Genomic DNA, 24,342 nt, shown 5'->3' with positions numbered 1-24,342 from the left:
AGTATGTAAATTATTTTTGGCCAGCTCTCTGTAGTCAAAGAGCATGGAAAGGGAAAGCCCTGTGAAATCAAGACTTATGTAATTTATCTGATTTATTCAAGTCCCACTTGCCACTGTTCTTAGATTATCTGTATAGCCTTGATTCAGACTGAGCTTGTGAAAGAAGTAGGGACTGAGTGTGTGACACTCAGCCACTAGCGTGATGAGGATTCTAAATCTGTGTTTAGCATCATGTAAGTCCATCTCTGGATTGGAATCCAGATCTCTTAATGACTAGTTGATTCTACTGACTTCTGTCGAAGAGTGGAATTCCCTCGAAAGTTTGGTACCGCACCTCCCCACGTGTATCACTTGTACAGAGTCAAGCAGTATGCCTCAGGGTGACCCTGTGTGGTGAGCAATCTTACGGTGTCTTTGGGAATTTGTGCTGATGCTTAGTCCTTGCGTGATTTCTGGCCTCTGGAAAATTATGAAATAGAGGACAAGAGGAGAAAACAAAGATTTTAAAAGATTCTGTATTTAAAAGCTAAAGGTGGCACTCACCTAGGCTTTGCTCAGACCTTTCGTGTCCCCCAATAAAGTATATTTTTGGCCATGGCCCATAAATTACTCAAATAATCCTTTAAGATAGCTGTAGAAATCAGCATATCAAACTATCAATGAGCTAGTTTAGTTATTCACCGCTTATTAATCTTCTCAGCTCAGGGTCATATTGTCCTGTCTCAGCATTTTTCACAGTGTCTGATGATATCCAGAGAGTTAATGCAGGTCCTGGAATGTGAATACAACAAGCACAATAATCTCTTGACTTGATGTCATTCCGGGGAACGTCTTCAGCCTTGATGCGTGGCCCTGGCAAGTGTACAAGACAGCACCTGTGCTATTTATCTGGGTGTTTGTACACTGTTCTGGCAAAGAAATGTCTATGTACAATGATAATTTCCTTATGATACTTCCACTAGCAGCAAATTGTTTTGCGCATCCGTCATCACTTTTAGTAGCTGTCAATTTGCTTTCTCTTTTGCTTCCGTGTAAAGTTGAGGCAGATTTTTGTCATAACTTAGAGACCCACTGTATTGCTTTGGAGATTTATGGGGACATTTTTCTCTCACTAAATTTTGCTCTCCCCCTCCCCAATCTCTACATGTTAGAGGACGCTGATATTCTCTGAAGGTTCTTGCAGTTACAATGCATGGAACCCAGGCACAAATAAGCTCAGTGATGAAGATGGTGATGATGATGAGAGATAGCTTGTATCACACACTTACCACGTTTTAGTCCTATTCCACGTAGCCACAGGACTACTAAAGGTAGGAAACAAATTAACTGACTTACCGTCAAGTGACCTACCCGCAATCGGTCACCTAGTAAGCGGGAGAGATATTTCTGACTCCGCAGCTCAGTTTCTTACCCACTTCTTGTCTGTACGTGCAGCTGTCTACCTAGAATCTGCACCCTCTTTTCTTGTCTGGCGTCTACACAGCAGTTTTCATTTTGGATATGCATGGTACAGGTATTTATCTTTACACCTGAAGGAGGTTCTTCAGATTTCTATCTTCAGTAAAAGTGTCAGTTGAGGTCAGGTAGGGTGTTGTTGGCCATGATACGGATTTCAGCATTTACTCAGAATGAAATATGGAGGCATCTTTGTTTTTGCTAGAGTCTTACTAATAGCTAACATTATGTGGCAAGCTCAGTTTCCAAATCTTTATATTAATTTACTCACTTAATCCTCAAAGTAGCAGATATATGTTCTTATTCCCATTAAATCTGAAGAAACTGAAGCTCTGAGAAAAGAAATAATTTTCCTAGGATCAACACAGTCAGTAAGTGATTGAATTAGAATTAAAACTCAGGAAGTCTGGCTCCACTCTTCACATTTTTAATCTGTAAACAAAATTGTCCATCATTCAAGGAGTCCAATTTTCCAATATATAATATGTGGCAATGATTTTTTTTAACTTGGAAATACTTTATATCCATATATTTTTCCTCCTCGTGAGCTGAGCCTTCATTTATGGAGCTGGTTTCCATAAATAACTAGGACATTACTACCTTTCAGAGCATTTGAAATAAAGCATAATGATTCCTTTCTGGCTTTTCCAGAGCTGATTCTTGCCGTTCTTCTCTTGAATCCTTTTCTCACCTCATCACACTGGGCTCCGTTGGATTTCCTTTCTTTCCTCCTCCTTCTTATGACTTCACTCCTGCAACCACCTCTCGTTCCAACACATCATGTCACACTCTATCAGAATAAAAAAGAGAATGAGGCAAAGCTCATTTATACCTAAACGTTGGCAGCCACCCAAACGCCTCTTTCAAAATGAATTAAAGTGAGCGGTAAGCTGAAGTCATATTGGAATGGAAATCAGTAACATGTAGGGCTTTCCAGTCAACCAGCCCTGGGGTTGAATACCTGTTTTCTCCCTCTAATTAGGTCTGTGTCCTTGGGAAATATATTTAGCCTCTTTAGGGAAGCCTCAAATTCATTGTATATTAAATGGTGATAATAATGATACCTATTGTAGAGTAGTGAGGTTTAACTGCTGGTGATTCATTTAACTGCTACAGATATTTATCGGGCACCTATTTTGACATTAACTATGCTACATACAAGGTATCTATGCTGAACAAGAAAGGTATGTTCCCTGCCCTCACAATGCTTAAATTTTAGTGAGGTCATAAATGCAGGTGTTTAGCACAGATCCTGTCACATGGTGAATATAATGTTTGTCATTATGTAAATATATTCCATCGTGTATGTAAGCTGCAATGATGATGATGATGATGGTGTTTAAGGATGGTGCTGTGGCCAGCATGATCATCACCGTTTCACCAAGAACCTGAAATGATAATTCCAGCCAACAAGAACTAGGCACCATAATAAATCTACTTGTTTTCTTTTTTTTCCCCCTCAGATAAATTATTTACCAGGTAACCGCAAAGCAAAAGGGAGAAGGTTGCATTAACACATTACTTATCACCTTGATAAATACACTACAGTCTTAACTTACGGTTAGAGTAATACAGGTAAACATTTTAACAATTTCTGTTAAATCACCCACATTAAATCTTCCGTTGACAGATTTCCAAAAGTCTTTCCAAAAATTATAAATGAATGTAGCCTCTTCCAGCATCGAGAAGGATGGTCATCTTCATCGTTAGAAAACAACAGTGTTATCTTTTTTATCACCCAGTACTATAGATGCTGCATTTTCTCTATTCATGTTTTTTTAATATTTATTTATTTTTTATTTTTTAATTTTATTTTGGCTGTGTCGGGTCTTAGTTGCGACACGTGGGATCTTTCATCGCCGTGTGCAGGCTTTTCGTTGCGACGTGCGGGTTTTCTCTTCTCTAGTTGTGGAGCGGGCTCCGGAGCACATGGGCTCTGTAGTTTGTGGCACATGGGCTCTCTAGCTGAGGCACACGAGCTCAGTAGTTGTGGCGCATGGGCTTAGTTGCCCCACGGCATGTGAGAACCTAGTTCCCCTGACCAGGGATCGAACCCGCATCCCCTGCATTGGAAGGCGGATTCTTTACCACTGGACCACCAGGAGAGTCCCTCCCTATTCATGTTTTACTTCCTTTTCTAACCAGTAGTTTAATGATTCTTGTGGAATTTGACATCTTTCTCTTCAGTTTCACAATTACTCTTCCTCCCGGGTAATTTTCCGGTGACACCCTTTCCTTTTGGGATGTGCATTTATGCAGTGCTCTGACGTGAGAGGCCAGGATATTGTCGTTGCGTGAAGTGTCTTTGGTGTCTTTGGATTTAGCTGCTAGCTGGAAGCATCTGGCAATCGAAGTAAACGCCTATACTTGAGCATTCATGCTTGAACCAGAAATTACTTTGTCATCTTCACTGGCTTTTATTAAGCAGCCAGCAGCTGTCTTGGAACTATGACTTACAACAGTGAGCTCTTTCCCTTAGAATGTCACCCTCTTTTTATCCTCAAAATAGGTCTCTCCTTTTCCTTTATTTCCCAGGCAAATCTTCGGCATCAATAGTAATGGTAATAATAGTATCTCACACTCAGGTAGAACTTTATTGTTTATGAAGCATATGAAAGTCCATTAACCCAGTTTGAATTTCATAGTCATGCTGGGATGCCAAATACCGTCACTTCGAAATTACAGATGAGAAAACTACAGCTCAGATGTCGAATGACTTCTTGATGGTTATATACCTAATCACTGATGTATGGCCAAACCTGGAAACGAGATTTTTAAGGCACTAAATAAAGTGTTTTTTACATTTTATCATGCTGACATTTTTAGCCAAACCTATGTCAACATCAAAGAATCACTCAAAGAAGGTATTTTACTCCATGAGAAATAACTCCCAGGTGCCATTTCCGAGGCAAGCTCTGGGATTGGGCGTATTTGCAGTGAAATGAGCATCCAGCTTGATTCTGGTCACCCAGCATTGTTTGGGAGCTTCCAGACTGGGAAGAAATGACAGGGCATTCTGCTGGCTGCTGTCTTGCACAAGGTAACATTGCAGAAATGGTCCTCTCTGGAGTTAAGCAAGGTAGTGTATCCTGGTATAGTGGCCAAATGCAAGACGATCTCTGTGAGCTTGTTTGCTTTTCTACCTAATACAGAAATAACTCCCAGTGGAGTCTAAGTTAAGGTTCAAGAGAGCTGTGGAAATGGGTGAGAAACTGTTTTGTAAACTGTAGAATGATCTCCAAACGTAAAGGGCCATGTGCTTTATATATCTTGCTTGCTTGGATGAATGAATGAATTGATGTTTCTTACTTACCTCACTGTGAGTTTTGGTCTATTTGATGCTACAGCAATTTGCAAAACTCTGTTCACTCTTTTGCACCACAGCCCAGAGAGATACCCTCGGGACTTGGCACGAGTCATACAAATAATGTGTTTGTATTTGTTGTAACCTGTGCTGGGGTCTTGCCGTACTATCTTCCCTACCAGAAAGGAGCTGTTAGATTCTAATGGATAGTATAGGAAATGAGTACATTTCCTGTAAAGTCTAAAAGGATTTGAAGAATGGACATTTGAACACATGCACACACACATATACTTTTAGGGGGTTTGTTTGTTGGTTTTAATTCAAGTAATTAACATGTTTCTGGAATGAGGAAGTAGTTAATTTTTTTTTTTCAGTTAACCAAGACCTAGCCAGAAAACAATTTCTCTTTTTGCCCTTAATAAATCCCTTTCTAAAATATCTCACCAATTTTTAATGCTGATCATGACTCAGTATATTTAGATGATATTAACACTGCAGTGCTTCATGTAATCATCACGGCAAAGCCCAGTTGTCATTGTAGAGGACAGTCAATGAATATGTAGAAAATGTGGGACTTTGGGTCAAACTAGAACTCTGACTTAAATTCCAAGCACACTTTAGGTGCAAGTAGCAAGATGCAACTTTCAGGAAGGAAGACATTTTCCTCTACACTTTTAGGTTCTTCCATCTGGTCTAGGAATTATATTGACATGAGACAGATTAACAGGAGGAAAATCAGACAAAAGTTTAACCATAGGTATACATGGGAGAGACCCAGGAAAACTGAATAACTCCCCCAAATGGCCAAAACCCTCACTTTAAATACCATCTTCAGGTAAGAACAAAAGAGGATGTTGGGGGTACTGGTTTGGGACTCAAAAAGAAGGAAGGCAATGGACCTGGAAACGGGAAAGCAAATGTTGGGTACACAGATGTTTGCTGGGCCAGGCAGAGACACTGGGACACAGAGCGGCTCTGATCTCTAGGCCCTGCTGAGTTTCCCCTGCCACACCTAGCCCATATTCGTGGCAGATGTTTCTGGTGATGGCCCTGTTCTGGAAACAGGTGCTCTATCTACATTCTTTAGGCAGCTAAGGTGGAGGTAAAAAGAAAGATTTTCTGGGACTTCCCTGGTGGTCCATTGGTTAAGACTCCACACTTCCTGTGCAGGGGGCGTAGGTTTGATCCCTGGTCAGGGAACTAAGATCCCACATGCCGTACAGTGCAGCCAAAAAAAAACAAAGACTTTGTGAGTCTTCTGTTTCTTAAAAAGAATTAACCTAAATTAATCTTCATGCCAAAGAGACACAGTTCAGGGTAGCAGATTTTGCTCCCCTCCAGAACTTATCTGTAAATGACTAAATTTACAAAGCTGCATCTTTCCCAACAAAGGTTTTCTCTGTTGATAGCCTAAAAACCAAAGGATGGAATGTTTGTTGCTCCACAAAAGACTGCTATTTCACTTTCCAAAAATTCTTTTGCTTCTGCGTGCCTTCTTCTTGGTGTTTGTGTCCTTGATTCAGCGCGGAGTCTCTTTGGTGTTTGTGGAGAAGGCGACTCTGCCGCTCTCTACCTGTCTCTCTTGCTGTTTCTCTGTATTTTCATCTTTTCTCCATCTCCCTGCATTCCCACTCGCCCTCATCTCCACTATCCTTTATAGATATTAGATGTAAGTTTTAAATTATTTGATGTACCTTTAGAGTTTCATGTTCCCTGTACCTAGTTGGAAAGACATGAAAAGTTGTAAACATCTCTCTGAAAATAAACTAAATTAAGTTGCTTTCTACTTCCTGACCCTCAACTGATTTTTTTTTTCCCTCTTTGGGTCAGCAACTCTCAATAGAAAGAAAAGTTTTCCCTGTCTCTGGTGTGGAAGATTGAACTAAATGTGCAGTGACCCTCAAAATCTACCCCAGAAATGAGTTCTTCCCACCAGGAGTGTGTTTCCCAGCTAGTTGCCTGTTTCTCCTCCAGTGAAGAGCAGTAACAAAATCTTCATTGAGGACTGTCCTCATTTTCCCTCTTCTTCCTTTAAATTTCATGGAATGTGTATACAGATCACACTCTGAAGCAGGCAGTGCAACAGGGAGAGGAACCTGTTAGCTCAACTCAGGGTGTCTTACCTGCCATGCACACAGGAGATCTCAGCAGTTGAAGGGACCTGGGAGCTATTAATAGTTGTCCATCCTGAAGGGTTTCGGGAAAAAGTTCACTTAGAATTATGGACAAGCCTCCAGACAAGCTAGTCAGTAGTGGCCCAGGTGCTAGGGTGGGTGGCTTGTTTGATTCTGTTGTGCAGAAAGCTTTATACATCAATCCTTCCTGCACCACATAGAGGGAGGGGCCTAGTCATGTCCACAAAGATAGTCATACCTTCTTTTTTAAGCTTCATATACTCCTCGGTGACCCTCTCTTACATCAGTAGACAAACGAAGAAATACCACTTTAGAGTATGAGAATTATTGCCTCTTTTCCAAGTTGCAGAGTTCTTAAGTGGAGGAATTTGAAAACACGTAGAAAATTGCTGACAGGAGCCAGATAAACAGAAAGATGCAATGCTTTTTCCTTCTGCTGTGGTTTTGGCACCACCTACTGACCAGATCCTAATTCTTCCCCGTGTAGCAAACTGCAAGAATGGGGCACTAGTTGTTATTTTGCATATAATGACAGCGGAATGCATTGTCTGTGGAAGTCGTTGCCCTTGCCTCCTGATGTACGTTTCACTTCTTTTGTAATTTAGGTAAATATTCTCTTACCTTGTACCGGTAGATACAGCCAGATGCCCATCAAGTACAATTATATATTCTTTAATCAGCAAAGACCTCATTACACCATTCTTATGCATGGCATGCGATGGGATTTACTTTTTTTCACTGACACTAATGGGATTTCTTTGTAAATTTTTACCCAATGACTCATAAGGGAGAGTTACTCATGTGTAGTAGCTACAAAACAACAGGCCTATAATCTCTCCATCTCAAAAAGAGAACTAATTATTATATAATGAAAATGTTTCTCCGTGGTTAAAAGATACCTGTAACTCCCATTTATCATTCTTTTTCGTCTTCAGTCACAGTCCCAAAAATGTCATAGAGTAATTAATGTTAATTATATCTTGACTTGAAGATGCAATTTATTTAATTTGTCAATGAGGATAGTCTTTTCTAATAGTCTGTTTAGATCAGTCCTTTTAAATCTTAAAGAAAGCATCACAAAGAAAATATGAGAGGGCAAATTTAGCATATCCTACTCTACCTCTGTGACGGCTTCTAGTTTGCTTGCGGAATATCCTTATTCATAGTGGACACTTAAACACCTGCAGACAGTTCTTTCCATTTAGAAAGACATCCCAACTGAGAATCTTGCTTCTAAAACATGGCACAAATCCAAACCCAGGAGGGTGGCTTGCCCTGGTGGCAGGTAAAAAAAGAGCAATCAAGATGACCATGAATGATTTTAAGATAAATGATAATTTGGTTATTTAAAACAAAACAAGACAAAACAGAAAGTCATAATTAATCATTGTCACTGACTTGGAAGCCTGAAAGGCAACCGGGTGGCATGAGAGCAGTCTGCATAATTAAGTAGGTGCTTTACGCTACACATTTTGACCAGGCAAATCTAATAAGTTTGATTATCATTTGACTGCTTGTTTCCCAAGTACCTATAACTGGCCACCCTCAATTGACTCGTGCGTAGCAGCTTCCGTTTGTGGCAGTCAGGATTATTAAACAGCTCTGCTTTGTGTTTTTTCCCTAGTCCTTGAAAATAGATCTGTAAGCATTCTGCTCAGGGGTGATTTGTAAATTGCTTTACAGAAGGCTCCAGTTTCTGCTCAATCCGACTGGGGTCAGAATTTGCCTTATGTTTTCTTCCAGTGTTGTTTGTCAAGGTGCACAAGTTGTTCAAAGAACCAGGTCACAGTACTACGTGGCAGTGCTTCTTGGCATGGATTGCATAAAAACCGTGACTCGTTGAAGTGCCCTATGCCATTGCTATGGTTTTTCCACCACCAAAAATGGGAAGGTTTCCTTGTCTTCAGCCAAGATAAAATCATTGGTTTCTTTTCAGCTGGGCCCTTCACTTTTTCACTCAACAAAATCAGATTTAAATTGTGTTAACAAAAAGAGAGGTAAGATGAACAAAGAGAGTTGGTCTCCGTTTGTCTTAAAATTTTCTAAATTCTCATTTCACAGACCTAGCTGCTCAGTACAAAACACATCTAAGTGAAAAGTAAATGTCTAAAAGAAATCAAGTGTCTAAGAGATTTCCAAAAGAGTAGTAGTTATAACCAAAATGGAGACTTGGAAACAAATACCAAATACATAGATGCCTGATATTATCTAGATGATTTTACACTGAATATATTTTCTTTCATCAGGGTATTTTGGCAGGTAAAGCTGCCTAAGCCTTAAGTCAGGGCCTGGATCTTGGCTCCCTGCCAGGAAACAGGGGCAGGGTAGGGGAGAGGGAATTCTCAGATTTAAGAACTTTTAAAGGGAATTTATTGATGGCCAGAGTGAGCAGCAAGGCCACTTAAGGAAACAAGAGCCAGGCCTGTACAATATAAGGTGGGATGCCCTATATTTTGCTCCCCCATGGGGTGTAAACAGAAAACCCTTCCCATAACCTGTTCAGGGCTTTACAACCACACATAGGGAGGAATGTTCACGAGGAGGGAGAAACTCCCTTATAAGATGAACTTCCAAACCAAAATTAGAAGGACAGTGAGGGGGGACTTCCCTGGTGGCGCAGTGGTTAAGAATGCACCTGCCAATGCAGGGGACACGGGTTCGAGCCCTGGTCCGGGAAGATCCCACATGCCGCGGAGCAACTAAGCCCGTGCACCACAACTACTGAGCCCGCGCGCCTAGAGCCCGTGCTCTGCAACAAGGGAAGCCACCACAATGAGAAGCCCGTGCACCGCAACCAAGAGCAGTCCCTGCTTGCCACAGCCAGAGGAGAAAAAAAAAAAGACAGTGAGGAAGTCTGCCCCCATAAGAGATAGTTGGCAAATACAACAAAGAGAAGAATTCACACTCTCAAAAGTAGCAATAATGGAGCAATCTCAAAAGGACTTTTAACTAAGTAGTGTAGATTTCTCAAGGATGACCTTACCTACCCCATCCTTCCCTGCTTCCTACCTGACTCCCTGACAGAATGGATTTCTAAGAAGTAAGTCAGAGAAAAAGAACAAACCGGAAGCTATGCTCTTGTTTTGTTTTGATAGCTGCTCTCAAATGTAGAGCCAAATGACCTAGCAGAGAAGAATAATTAGAATAGTAATCAATTTTATTCTATTTAAAAATGAATTATTCTCTACAAGCTTAATTAATATTAAGTAATGCCTTGTTTTTGGCCTTAAATCTCTGTTATTTATTATTTATTTTTTTTATTGGAGTAAAATGGCTTTACAGCATTGTGTTAGTTTCTGCTGTACAATGAAGTGAATCAGCTATATGTATACCTATATCCCCTCCTTCTTGGACCTCCCTCCCACTCCCCCCATCCCACCCATCTAGGTGGTCACAGAGCACTGAGCTGAGCTCCCTGTGCTATACAGCAGGTTCGCACTAGCTATCTGTTTTACACATAGTGGTGTATTTATGTCAAACCTAATCTCCCAGTTTGTCCCACCCTCCCCTCCCCACACTGTGTCCACATGTCTGTTCTCTTCATCTACATCTCTATTCCTGCCCTACAAATAGGTTCATCTGTACCATTTTTGTAGATTCCACATATATGCATTAATATAGGGTATTTGTTTTTCTCTTTCTGGCTTCCTTCACTCTGTATGACATACTCCAGGTTCATCCACATCTCTACACATGACCCAATTTCATTCCTTTTTATGGCTGAGTAATATTCCATTGTAAATACATACCACATCTTCTTTATCCATTCATCTATCGTTGGACAATTTAAGTTTAAATTTTATTCTATTTAATAATGAATTATTCTCCAAAAGCTTAATTAATTTTAAGTAATGCCTTAGGTATTTTATAAATGTATTGACTTAAATTTTCACCCAGGTGTGAAATGCGGAACTCAGAGTGTTTCAATTTTAGTAAAGTGATACATTCTCTATATTCATTCTGCAGTGGAATTGCGGAGTCCTAATCCCTGGACTGCCAGGGAAGTCCCAGGAAAGCTCTTTTTTAAAGTAGAATGTCATCTAGTATATGTAGAAGAAATGATGGAGATTTGCCATTTTGCAACATTGGAGAGGTGGTTGCTTCAGGCAGGAGTCTTCAGTGGATCCTAAGGCTGGGAGGTGGAGGTTCGATGAGCATCAAAATATTGGTGTAATTTTGGAATACCTCCCCACAAGACGCTAATCAGTTGCAAGGGGGAAAATGCTAAATACAAAGTAGAGAAGCCAGGCAGACGCCAGCATGACCCATGATTAGAGTTATCATGGTCATTGGTCAGTGTTGAGATGAGTTCACATCACATCACACAGCTCCTGATTTGACACACTTTGAAGGTACCACACAGCGTTTCAGTGTTGTTCCTGCTGAGAATACAGACCTAAATCAGGTCATGAGGAAACATCCGATGAATCCAGGTTGAGAGTCATCCCACAAGATGTAAGGTCTGTTCTCTTTAAAGCTGTCAAGGATTTGAAAGATAGGGAAAGACTGAAGAAATGTTCTAACTTGAAGGAGTCTAAAGAAGCATGACAATTAATTGCAACATTTATTCCTGGGTAAGGTCCTGGACCAAAAGATAAAGAGACATTACTGAGAAAGTTAGCAAATTTTGAATGGGACCTGAATTGCATAGTGATGATGTGCCAGGGTTGATTTCCTTATTCGGAGGATTTTGTGCTGGTTATTAAGAAAGTGTTCTTGTTTGGTGAAATACACACTGGAATGTTTAAGGGTAGCATGTCTACCCATTAGATAGCATGTCTGTAGTTGCTCTCAAAAGGTTCAGAAAAAGACTAATGATAATAAGTAAATATAAATTATAGATAATACCATATATATATTACATATCTTTATTATATATAAGAAAGAACAGGAAATAAGCAAATGCAATAAAATATTAACAGTGGAGGGGTCTGTGCGAAGGTGAGTTCTTTGTACTTTTCTGGCTACTTTTCTATAAGTTTGAAATTATTTCGAAATAAATTATTTTTTAAATAAATTACTTTTCAAATGAATTATTTTCTAAAAGCAAGAAAAAATTCTAAATGTGGCCTTGGAGGCAAAAATCAGCAATGAGCACAGACAAAGGGTCAGAGTTTGCACAGTGATTGAGCCCTTAGATAGCTACTTTTTTCTGTTCAGTAGCCAATTTAAGTCAGGATAAATAATAGGAAATACAGCACAACAGCTTCCCAATGTACAGCATGTCAAGGTTCAAGTCCCTACTTTGGTTAGTCACCAACACTACCATTCATGGGTCATCACCCAATTAATCTTTAACCGACTCTCATGAGTAGGGACAGAGCTAGGCACGGGGGATTTATAAAAGTGTAAGATGTGGTCCCCGACCCCCAGGAACGTGATTACAAGGAAGAAACGGGATATATGTCAGTGCTATTCCACAACAGTGCTCAAGCTTAATGTTGAAGAAATAGAACAGACAGTTAACGCTGACAAGCTTTACACAAGGAAAGGATCACCCGTGAGGAGAGTGGTCAGGAAAGCATTGGGAAAGCGGTTTGGATTCATACACTCTCAGGAGAAATGACAGGCTTCATCTACCCTGGCTGGCTTTCAGTGTCTCCTGACACACCCTCTCTGATGGAGCCCACCCCCACTTGAATACTTCTAGAAATAGTGATGCATGTTCTCCTGAGGCAGCCCATTTTCCTGTTGATAAGATCAGATTATTTGGAAAGTTCTCTTTTATGTAGAGCCAAACTGTGCCTCTTTGTAGGTACTGTTGCTTTCTACTTTGGGACAACACAAAATAAGCTCAATTCATCTTCTGCCTATAAACCCTTCACATATTTGCAGACCAGTCTCATGTCTCCTCTCATTTCTCTTACTCCTGTCAAACATTTTCATTTTTTTTAACTGTTACAGATTTATTAGCTCCTTCACTAACCTAGGTGGACTAATCTGTCAGTGAATCCAAAGGATGTTCCTAGTAAGCTGTGGTCTCATTAATGAAGAATATAATGGGATTTTTACCTCTCTAAGATGGAATACCACATGCTATTAAATGCAGCCTAAGATTGCATTAGCTTTCTTTGGCAGCAGCATGGGCCATGTTGAGACTGGAATGCTCAAGTGTTTTCCATGTGAACTGCCAACCCAGTTTTTCCCCCAGCCTGAACCTATGTAGTTGATTTTATAAGTGTAGCTTTTTGCTTTACCCCTACTAGATCTCATCCTAAATAAAGAATTGGTCCAGCTTGAAATCACTGGGAATTTTGAGTCTCATCTCATGGGTAGGGCATCCCTTTTTTATGTGTGTTTTATGCAAAATCGATGAAAAATAGTACATCCAGCACTGGTTTTGTTTTTATTAAAAAAAATACGACCAACCAGAGAGCTTAAATCCATCCCTAGAGATTCTCCCTCCAGGTTGATTGTGATCATTAATCAACTGTCTTTGTTGTGGCCTTTAACGACTATTAAAAATAGTTCTCTATCCAATCCCCCTTGGTGTCATTTGAGGTGAGTTGACTGTCAGCTCTTTCACTAACTCTTGTTTTTGAAGGATCCCATTTTTTAAAGTTTCCCTACAAAATTTAATGTAAAAAAGAAGACACAACCTGACTGTGAGGCATCATCAAAACCATTACAGTTAAGAAATTCACTAACAAAAGGAGATGTATACCTCCCATGAATGAAGATGACTAAAACACACATTTTAAACACTTTCCTTGATAGGCACCAAGTGAATAGCTTGGCACTGTGAGGGAAAGGTAAAGAAATTATAAATTGAAACAGAAGCGTTGATGTAATAAAAGGCAAGCAACATCAAAATGGAATTCTTATCCCATAAACTATAGGCACTTGTTGTTACAGATAACAAAAGCCTGAAATCAGAAAGCTTTTCTTCCAACAGTGAAAGTCAGAATATAATATGACTTGAGTAATATGTTACAACTTATACATCTAATTGTTTTTTTTTTTCCTGCTCCTCAGAATTGATCAATGTTAACATCTTGGAATATGTGCAGCCAGATATCTTTTAAGAAAAATAATTGTTTTTATAAAAGTATACATGTTGTCCTTAAGCAATTTGAACAAAGCAGAAAACACAAAAATGAAAATTAAACATTAAATTTTAGCTAAAATTAATAGGAAAAGAAAGTACAGTGAACATAAAGTGTTTCTTCAATATGAGATAATTTTCTTTAAAAAAAAACCTCTAAATTTAAGAGATTACAAAAAACATTAAGTTAGAGTCCACATTTTTATTACATGCTTTAAATGTATGTGAGGTTTTTTTTTAACATTTTTTTATTGAAGTATAGTTGATTTACAATGTTGTACCAGTCTCTGCTGTACAGCAAATTGACTCAGTTATACACATATATACATTTTTGAATATTCTTTTCCATTATGGTTTATCCCAGGAGATTAGTTATAATGTCCTGTGCTATACGGTAGGACCTTGTTGTTTATCCATTCTAAATGTAATAGTTTGCATCTACCACCCCCAAACTCCCACTCCATCCCTCTCCCTCCCCACTGCCCCTTTGCAACCACAAGTCTGTTCTCTATGTCCGTGATTCTGTTTCTGTTTTGTAGATAGGTTCATTTGTGCCATATTTTAGATTCCACATATAAGTGATATCATGTGGTATTTGTCTTTCTCTTTCTGACTTACTTCATGTAGTATGATATATACACCACACCTTCTTTATCCACTCATGTCGATAGAGTGGAAATCGTGCTGCCATGAATATAGGGGTGCATGTATCCTTCTGAATTATAGTTTTGTCCGTGTATATGCCCAGGAGTAAGATTGTTGGATCATATGGTATTTCTAGTTTCCCGAGGAACCTGCATACTGCTCTCCATAGTGGCTGCATCAATATACATTCCCACCAACAGTGTAGGAGGGTTCCCTTTTCTCCACACCCTCTCCAGCATTTATTGTTTCTAGATTTTTTTAATGATGGCCATTCTGACTGGTGTGAGGTGATACCTTATTGTAGTTTTGATTTGCATTTCTCTAATAATTAGTGACGCTGAGCATCTTTTCATGTGCCTCTGGCCATCAGTGTGTCTTCTTTGGAGAAATGTCTGTTAAGGTCTTATGCCCATTTTTCAATCAGGTTGTTTGTTTTTCTGTTGTTGAGTTGTATGAGCTATTTGTATATTTTGGAGATTAAGCCCTTGTTGGTCACATCACTTGCAAATATTTTCTCCCATTCTGTAGGTTTTTTCATTTTTTGTGGGGTTTTTTTTGTTGTTTGCTTTGTTTTGTTTTTGTTTTGTTTTTTATGGTTTCCTTTGCTGTGGAAAAGCTTATAAGTTTGACTAGGTCCCATTTGCTTATTTTTGTTTCTATTGCCTTGGGAGACTGACCTAAGAAAACATTGGTACAATTTATGTCAGAGAATGTTTTGCCTATGCTCTCTTCTAGGAGTTTTATGGTGTCATGTCTTATGTTTAAGTCTTTAAGCCATTTTGAGTTTATTTTTGTGCATGGTGTGAGGGTGTGTTCTAACTTCATTGATGTACATGCAGTTGTTCAACTCTTCCAGCACCACTTGTGGAAGAGACTGTCTTTATCCCATTTTATAGTCTTGCCTCCTTTGTCAAAGATTAATTGACAGTAGGTGTGTGGGTTTATTTCTGGGCTCTCTATTCTGTTCCATTGATCTATATGTCTGTTTTTATACCAATACCACACTGTTTTGATTACTGTAGCTTTGTAGTATTGTCTAAAGTCTGAGAGAGTTATGCCTCCTGCTTTATTTTTTTCCTCAGGATTGCTTTGGCAATTCTGGGTCTTTTATGGTTCCATATAAATTTTTGGATTACTTGTTCTAGTTCTGTGAAGAATGTCATGGGTAATTTGATAGGGATCACATTAAATCTGTAGATTGCTTTGGGTAGTATTGCCATTTTAACAAAATTAATTCTTCCAATCCAAAAGCATGGGATATCTTTCCATTTCTTTGAATCCTCTTTAATTTCCTTCATTAATGTTTTATAGTTCTCAGCATATAAGTCTTTCACCTCCTTGGTCAGGTTTATTCTTAGGCATTTTTTTGATATGATTTTAAAAGGTATTGTTTTTTACATTCCCTTTCTGATATTTCATTGTTAATGTAAGAAATTATGCATCTAGTTGTTGACCTAATCATTAACAGAGTGCTTAATAATTAAATCTCCCTTCCATGGTTGTTTTGACCTTTAGAACAAAGCATAGTTTACTTTCTGACCTCTTGATATTATAGAAAACACTATAAAGCATAAAAGAATTTTTTTTACTCTAGGAAGGTTAAGCACTTGGTAAATATATATATATATATATATATATTTATATTTATATTTTGAGCATCAATCCTCTGGAGTTCTAAATTTATCATTCTCTGTGGGATGAACCAACCACAAGCTAGAAAGTTTAGGAGTGTTGTTGCTCCTATTTATTGTTGCTATTTAATTACATCCAAACCCAGACATCAATTCACATCTTGAGTTCTAATTGCTTTTGAGAGGTCTGTGCACAGAACAATAGCTGGAGTGACTCTTCAGAACAGAAGTTGTAAATATAGGTTCTTCCTGATCTTAATGAATTAAAACCAAAGGAGGGGAGACAGTTTTGTTTTGAAGAAGCCATCTGTTTATTTGTGTACAGTGTTTGTATTCAAATTTCAAGAAATTCATCAAGTATAAAGCATCAGAATTCATAACACAGAAAACAGGAGTACTGAACAAGCATACAATTTGAGAAAACCAAGTAGCTAATGAGGTTTTGAACCTCTTTAGTTTAATCTTCTCTAGTGCCAAGGAGAACTCTCTGGTGTGTGTACAGTGCTTGTCTTCCTTTGCATTGATTCTTGGTACTTCAGGGCTCAAAATGTGAATTGGTGACAAGTGCTAAGGTAATGAATTAGCAGCTGTCAGCTCAGCAACTGTGCCAGCATAGAGCACTTCTCTGGTCCTTGGTTAACAGGCAACTGAGTTCACCAGTAATAAAATCTGTCCCAGATAGCTACACGTGCATAAACGGATGAACATTTATTTAGGAAACAAATGTCAATTAAAAATGTCAGCCAGAATTGTATATGACTCTAGGCTTTAGGGTAGGTGCCAACTGCAAGACATTTTTAAGGACCTGAACCTGGACATTTGACTCTGCACTCATCAGTGTGATGTGTAAGCTTATAGCTAGAGCCGGCATTTTAGGCATAAAATCATCACTTCTTTTTACCTGTCTAAGGCAGTAACTTGATTACTCTTGCAGTGAAGCCCTCTGAAACCATCTTCACCCCATGGCCTTCTTTGACTTTCTTCTGCATTTACATATCCTCAGCTGACTACACGTAATCAAGAGTGCAAATTGCTATATTATGCCCTTAGCCTTGTTGCATGGATGATTTGTGAATGGATATCATGTTTTCAGCTAAATGAAGGGAGTCAGCTTAGCACAATAGATAATTCCTCAACCACCCTTAGGTATCAGTTTCCCTCATCTGTTAAATAGCCGATAATACTACGTATTTGTTGAGAATAAATGAAACAATCCTTGTCAAGCGTGTAACATGGTATCTGGAATGTGAGGGGCTCGATTAGTTTTTACAAATAAGTTTTTTCTATCTTTCTTGGTACTAGGGCACTGTTATCCTTATAACACCTAATGAGTGCTTGGTAGATAGATCAACAAATGAATGAAGGTACATTAAAATGAAAATCTAAATTGTGAAATCAGTGGACAGCTATTTAAAATAGAATAAGGTGACATCTTGCCAAATACAAACCACAGACATATATCATTTTGTCCAGGAATTATATGTTCCAATCTTCATTTTATAGGTGAAAATTTAAATTAAAAAGTGATAAATGACATGTTAAGTCAAATGGAGCTATTCCTAGATTTTCTGCTTAGCATTATACTAAGGTGATTGGCTCTCAACTCCTTCGCTCATTTAAAAAAATCTCAGTCTGTATCTTTTCCTGTGGGTCAGTTAACCAATGGAGTATATTTTGATTATGTGACTTGCAAAAAGCCTCAGGTTTTGAAACAAACACTTTTGTCTCCCATTACCTCTTAGCTAGGAGTACCTGTTTTTCACTTCTCATTTCATGGACATCATTCGTTCAGCAGTGACTAAAAGCACACCAGTCCACGCATCATGAGCTTTACCTACTTTCAGAAAACAGCAAAAGTATGTCCCTCCACTAGATTATAATCTATTTATGGACACAGACTTTCCTTTTTTAACAACCTGAGATGCTTGCTTTCCACAGTTGGATAAAAGGGTAGAAAAACTGTTTTAAATACTCTCTTTAAAGAGGAAATTTTAGTGGGTGGGTTGTTGGAAAAAAAAGACCAATCAAAAGTCTTCTATGAAACTCCATTACAAAATTCTCAGCTGAGATTTTAATCTAAGAGCTACATTCAGTAAATGTTTATGTGCCACACAGCGTGTGAAACACAATCCTGTGAATGTTGAAGGGGATTAACCATTGTTTTTATATTGTTTTTGTTTGCTTTTGATCTGTCTTCTTTATTATGGTTTGTTTGGTTGGTTTTGTTTGACTTGGTTTAGTACAGAGAAATTTCTGGAATATGGCTGAATTCATCATTTTATTCCTTAGGCATTTATATGACCTTTTTATTTAACTCAAATTGCTTTTCACCATTTTATTCTCTGACACCATTTATGAAAGCCAATTTCAGTGAGAAATAAGAGACTACCTATGTGTGAATGTAGTTTTAGAGTTTATAAACTATCTTGGCTAAGCAAGTCCTTTCTGTTCCCAATTAAAACTGTAATGTAAAGGGTGAATTTAAAAATGAATTAGTAGTCCTTATTTTAAAGAAGTAATATGTGGGGCTTCCCTGGTGGCGCAGTGGTTGAGAGTCCGCTTGCCGATGTAGGGGACCACGGGTTTGTGCCCTGGTCCGGGAAGATCCCACATGCTGCCGAGCGGCTGGGCCCATGAGCCACGGCCGCTGAGCCTGCGCGTCCGGAGCCTGTTGCTCCGCAGCGGGAGAGGCCACAACAGTGAGAGGCCCGCGTGCCGCAAAAAAAAAAAAAAAAAAAAAAAAGTAATATATAAGTAAAGTCAGACAGAGAAAGACAAATATTATTATATCATTGATATGTGGAATCTAAAAAAATGATACAAATGAACTTATTTACAAAGCAGAAAGACTCACAGACATAGAAAACAATCTTATGGTTACCGAAGGGGAAGGCGGGAGCTACGTTAGGAGTTTGGGAGGAACTGATACACACTACTGTGTATATAAAATAAACAAGGACCTACTGTATAGCACAGGGAACTATATTCCATATCTTGTAATAACCTATAGTGGAAAAGAATCTGAAAAAGAATGTATATATATGTATAGCTGAATCACTTTGCTGTACAGCAGAAACTAACACATTGTAAATCAACTATTGTTCAATAAAAAAAGTTATATATACATAGAATTTTGTCAGTGATGTTCATTACAGCATTATTTATAATTATAATAAAATTTGCCAAAATGTTTACTAGTTTCAAAGTGATTGAAACTATTAACAGCATATTATGCAGATTATAAAAATATGTGGATAAAGGTATAAGCCTATATTAAGTAGAGAAAAAAGGAAAATCACATGTGTAGCATGTTTACAATAATGCAAAACAAGACAACTGAAAAATTATGAATCCAAAAGACAGGAGGAAATTATACTAAAATGAAAATACGGGTTTTATCTGGATAGTCAGAAACTAAGTAGGATTTTGTTTTGTTTTGTTTTGGTCCCTTCTTTCAAATTCCCTGAATTTTCTAAATTCCCTATACTAAACATGTATCACATTTATAATAGAAAAAAACCCCAACAAACTTCAAATTAACATGGATTTTCCTGTTTGCACTCAGCTGTAGTATTGCTTTCTAGTGAAACTGGGGAGATCTAAAAACCTTTTTGAAGAGATAATTTCAGAGCAGTCTGCCAGCAGTAGGCCCTTCCATAAGTGTCTTAAGAGAGCTAACCCCAGTGCTCCCCAGCTGAGTTCTGCTGCTCTGTGAAGGTTCATATAATAAGTGTTTTCATCTTTTCATATTAAAAATGACCTCCTGGCCCGACTCTGAGCTTCCCAGATGACTAAGGTTTGCCGGGCACAGACTAAGACAAAATAAAGCAAAACTCCTTAGTATTTCATCCTGCACTTGGATTCTACGTTTTATTTCCACACCAGCTCACAGACTTTGTTGTTTTGCTTTGTTTTCACTCTCCAGATCCAACAAGGGTAATGGTACCCCCTTCCAGTATGGATGTCACTGTTGGAGAAAGTATCGTTCTGCCATGCCAGGTAACCCACGATCACTCGCTAAACATCGTGTTTACTTGGTCATTTAATGGACACCTGATAGACTTTGACAAAGACGGGGACCACTTTGAAAGAGTCGGAGGGGTAAGTATTAATATCAAACTATCCCCAGGAAATGCAGTCAGCAACTGAAGGTCTCCAAACTGACTCAGATGAGTCGTTTAGACTAACTTTTGTTCAAACACCTTATTTCCAAAAACTCTTGGTTAATATCTGCTCCTTTTTGAGTGATGATTGCAGCCCTGCTCATTGAGCCACCTATAGGCCATGCCTTTTCTTAATCCTCATAATCCTTAACCCTATAGGTTAGTTATTCATTACTGTGTATGAATGAGAAAACTGAGGCTAATGGGAGCTATGTGGCTTACCTGGCCCTCACTGCTATTAAGTTGCAGAAATCAGCTTCAAACTTCAAATCCCAAGTTTTCTGCCCCATACTGTACCATATGCCATTGAACCTGATGAAGAAAATAGCTTAAGGACAGTTTACTGAGATGCTTTTAGGCTGCTGTTTAAACACCCTTTGGCTCTTGTAGAAGACTTATCATTGTGAGGTTAGGGCTCTCTTTCTTGAATCTAAAAGTCTGATCAGATTATTTAATATCTCCAGATAATTTGAATTCTAATCGTTGAATTTTCAAAATGCCTTACTTTCCATAAAATACACATAGCATCATTGAACTCTTACACCAAGAAGAGGTTAACTCTGGAAACAGTTTGAATCTATCACAATCATTCTCAAAAATAATTTTTCTGCCCTTGGGACTTCCCTGAAGGTCCAGTGGTTAAGACTTTACCATCTAATGCAGGGGGTGCGGGTTCAATCCCTGGTCGGGAAGCTAAGATCCCACATGCTTCACGGCCAAAAAAACCAAAACGTAAAAAAAAACAGAAGCAATATTGTAACAAATTCAATAAAGACTTTAAAAATGGTCCACATCAAAAAAATCTTAAAAAAAAAAATTGCTCTACCCTAACATAGCCCTACTCTCCTATTAGCAATGAAGATTCGGGGGATGGGGGGATAAATTGGGAGATTGGGATTGACATGTACACACTACTATACATAAAGTAGATAACTGATAAGGACCTATTGAATAGCACAGGGAACTCTACTCAATACTCTGTAATGACCTGTATGGGAAGAGAATCTGAAAAAGAGTGGATATATGTATGTATAACTGATTCACTTTGCTGTACACCTGAAACTAACACAACATTGTAAATCAACTGTAGTCCAATAAAAATTAAAAAAAAAAAACAGGTTCATTCTGGCTGCTATTATCATGGAGGAGTCCAATCAAAGACAGCAGAATGTAAGCATGAGTCTGTGTTGAAAAGCCCTCCCATCCCTCATGCTCCCACAGGAATCGGATTTACTCACCTCATCTTACCCCCATCCGTTATGTTGGGAATAAATGGGCTAAGGCTTACAGATTATCTGTATGATATGTGGAGGGCCTGTGTTCCTCTCAAAGATAATGCTGTTCCTCTATTTACATTCTCGCTGCCTTTGTCAAACAGTACCTCTCCATTGAATTACAGAACACCAAAAATGATTTGAGTAACTATTTTCTCAACTCTCCCAAGGATCGTATACAACTGGTACCATTTTAGATGCATGAGACAGAAGTTAATTCATTACATCAGTGGATGACTCGAGTCATTAGTAATTCTCTCTTGGAGTCCTGGTTGAGGAAGGCTGGATGAAATTGCCATTATTAACCATTCTGAACCACTTTGATACGGTTCAGCCTAATAACTTTGCCCAAGTGAGAGTGACATTAACTACTTCACAAAGGCATTGAGGATGTTAAATACCTTCAGGTCTAGAAAACTACATAGCCCAATGCCTACCACAAAAGAAGTATGTGAGAAACATTAACGGTTGTATTCATTGAAGGAGGGTAACATTAATTCTAATAACATGAGCATATATACTGAGAAAACCTTCATAGATTAAGCAGAATATTTGTTTTCAGACTAAAATAAATGTCTTGGGCATAAGAGATAATAAAAAATAAAAATATTATCTCTCAGAATGGCACGGGCACCAACCAATCAGAACAGATGCTTGGGCAATCAAAATAGATGTCCTGCCAATCAGACAGATATGCACTTCATGCTGGACGGGCTGCACGTCAGCCAGGGCTGAGGCACAGATGGAGATACCCGTGATGGAGTCAAGCACTAGTGACCGCCTTTTGTCGAGACCTCTGTCCATGGAATCACTCTCATTAGCCTTTTGTATGGGAAGTGTTTGTCTCTTTTGTGTTACCAGTACTAGCACCAATCAACCATTGCTAAGAAGTAACTGCAAAATGTGGGACAGCGCTACAAATTGTGAGAGCTAAGTGTATTAGCCACCAGGATCATAAGTGTCTATAGAGTTAGCGCTGGATAACAGAAGAGGTAAGGAAGCAATTCTGAAGTCAAGCCCATTTCTCAGTTTCTGCTTCCTGTGTCAGTGTGGTACAGACGATGCTTGGGAGAGCCGACCTATTGCAGTGTTCGGAAGAGTTATTATTTCATTGTCCTCTGAGCGGCTCTGAGTGTTGGGTCAGGAACAGAGCAGACAACAGAGCTGCTTTGTTCTCTTTGGTAGGAACATAAATGTAGATCTCAGTAAACAGTTTGGTCTGTATGACTTTGAAGGGAAAGAGAAAGTTACTGGGGTCTGCTTCTGTGAGACTCATACCTCAATCCCAAGTTTATTTTTCTTGTTGTTTCACTTTTACGTTAAAAACACAAATGTGGTCAAAATCTGCAAATAAGGAGAGCACACTCCAAACCACACAGTCATAAAATTCTGTTAATGGATTGTTGTGCTCTGAAATCTGCTGGCTACAACTGGTTTCTTTGACCTTCAAGCCCTTGTTGAATAAAACAAATTATTGAGATAGTGTAGCCATTTCCTTTAAACCACTATGACTTCCCACTTTCCCTGCACATACCCCCTTGTGAGGCATATTTTTTGTTTAAGCCTCTGTTCAAAGTCCTAGCGCATGAAATGTCTTAGGTAAAGTAGTATTAATAATCATGATGATGATGATAACTTATATTTGCAAAGTGCCTAATCATTTATCAAGCATTTTCCTATATATCAGCTCTTTAATCCTCACAGAATCTCTGTGAAATATGGTAGCAATTACCCTATTTTACTAGCAATTATAAGACTTGATTAGTAAATAGTAGAATCTGGATGAGAACCCAAGTGTTATAAATGAAATATAGATTTCAGGTTTAAAAAAGAAATTCACAGATCTCCTTGAATGAGATTTAATGTCTTTGACATAACTGTTTCACAAGGAAAACTGATCGTAGCCGTCCGTAATACTAGTTTAAATTTACCCTGTGCTTCACAGTTTTCCGGATTTCACATACACATACAATCTCATTTGATTCTCACAAGCTAGCACGGTAGGCAATGCATCCTTCTTTCACAGGTCAATAAACTAAGGCCCAGAGACGTTAAGAGACTCACAGGAAGTCACACAGCAGGGATCCGCCCCAGACAACTAAGTCCCAAAACTTAAGCTCTCTCTTGACGACATGCTTTTGCCTTTCTTCTAATCCTGTTTACAACTCTTGGCAGTTCTGTGTCTTTCATTGCCGTGGGTAAATATGTAATATGCTGTACTGAAACCAAGGAGGAAAACTAAGTACACATTTAGAATGAGAATAAGATCTTTCCAGCCGATAGGACAGCAGTCTGGTAACGAGTAGGGACTGGAGCCTGAAACTCTGTGGGCTCACATTCTGGTTCTGCCACTGATCAGCTAAGTGACTCTAGGAAAGACGAATAACCTCATTGTGCTTGAGCTTCTTCATCTGTAAAGGAGGGATAATAAAAGTACCTACCTCACAGGACATGTCAGTATTTGGTGTAATATATGCCTGCCAGATATTAAGTACCATTAAGTATTATCCAATATTATTGTCATTTAGAAGCATAACAAGAGGGCCAAAATAACCTATGTTATCTTGTCATCCATCAAGGTTTAGAAATAAGAATAGCTTCCTGACTCTGAACCCTTGGGTGTTCGCTTGCTCAAGCAGTTGTTCTCCAAGTGTTTGATGAACAGAGCTCTGAAACCGAACTCCAAGGTG

The 24,342-nt window shown here is 38.7% G+C and overlaps 1 protein-coding gene across 5 annotated transcripts in view; it reads left to right on the top strand.

The window, feature by feature from the left end:
* CNTN4 (contactin 4) overlaps window positions 1–24,342 on the top strand; it is a 966,359-nt gene that overhangs the window by 915,134 nt on the left and 26,883 nt on the right. For all 5 annotated transcript variants that reach the window (XM_033437184.2, XM_004274769.3, XM_049715562.1 and 2 more), the window contains one exon: window positions 20,141–20,316. In XM_033437184.2, the coding sequence (XP_033293075.1) occupies window positions 20,141–20,316 (176 nt within the window). The remainder of the gene's footprint in view (window positions 1–20,140; window positions 20,317–24,342) is intronic.

Source organism: Orcinus orca, chromosome 10, assembly GCF_937001465.1.
Source record: "Orcinus orca chromosome 10, mOrcOrc1.1, whole genome shotgun sequence".
Classification (NCBI taxonomy): Eukaryota; Metazoa; Chordata; class Mammalia; order Artiodactyla; family Delphinidae; genus Orcinus; species Orcinus orca.
This window is presented reverse-complemented; position numbering and strand designations above follow the sequence as displayed.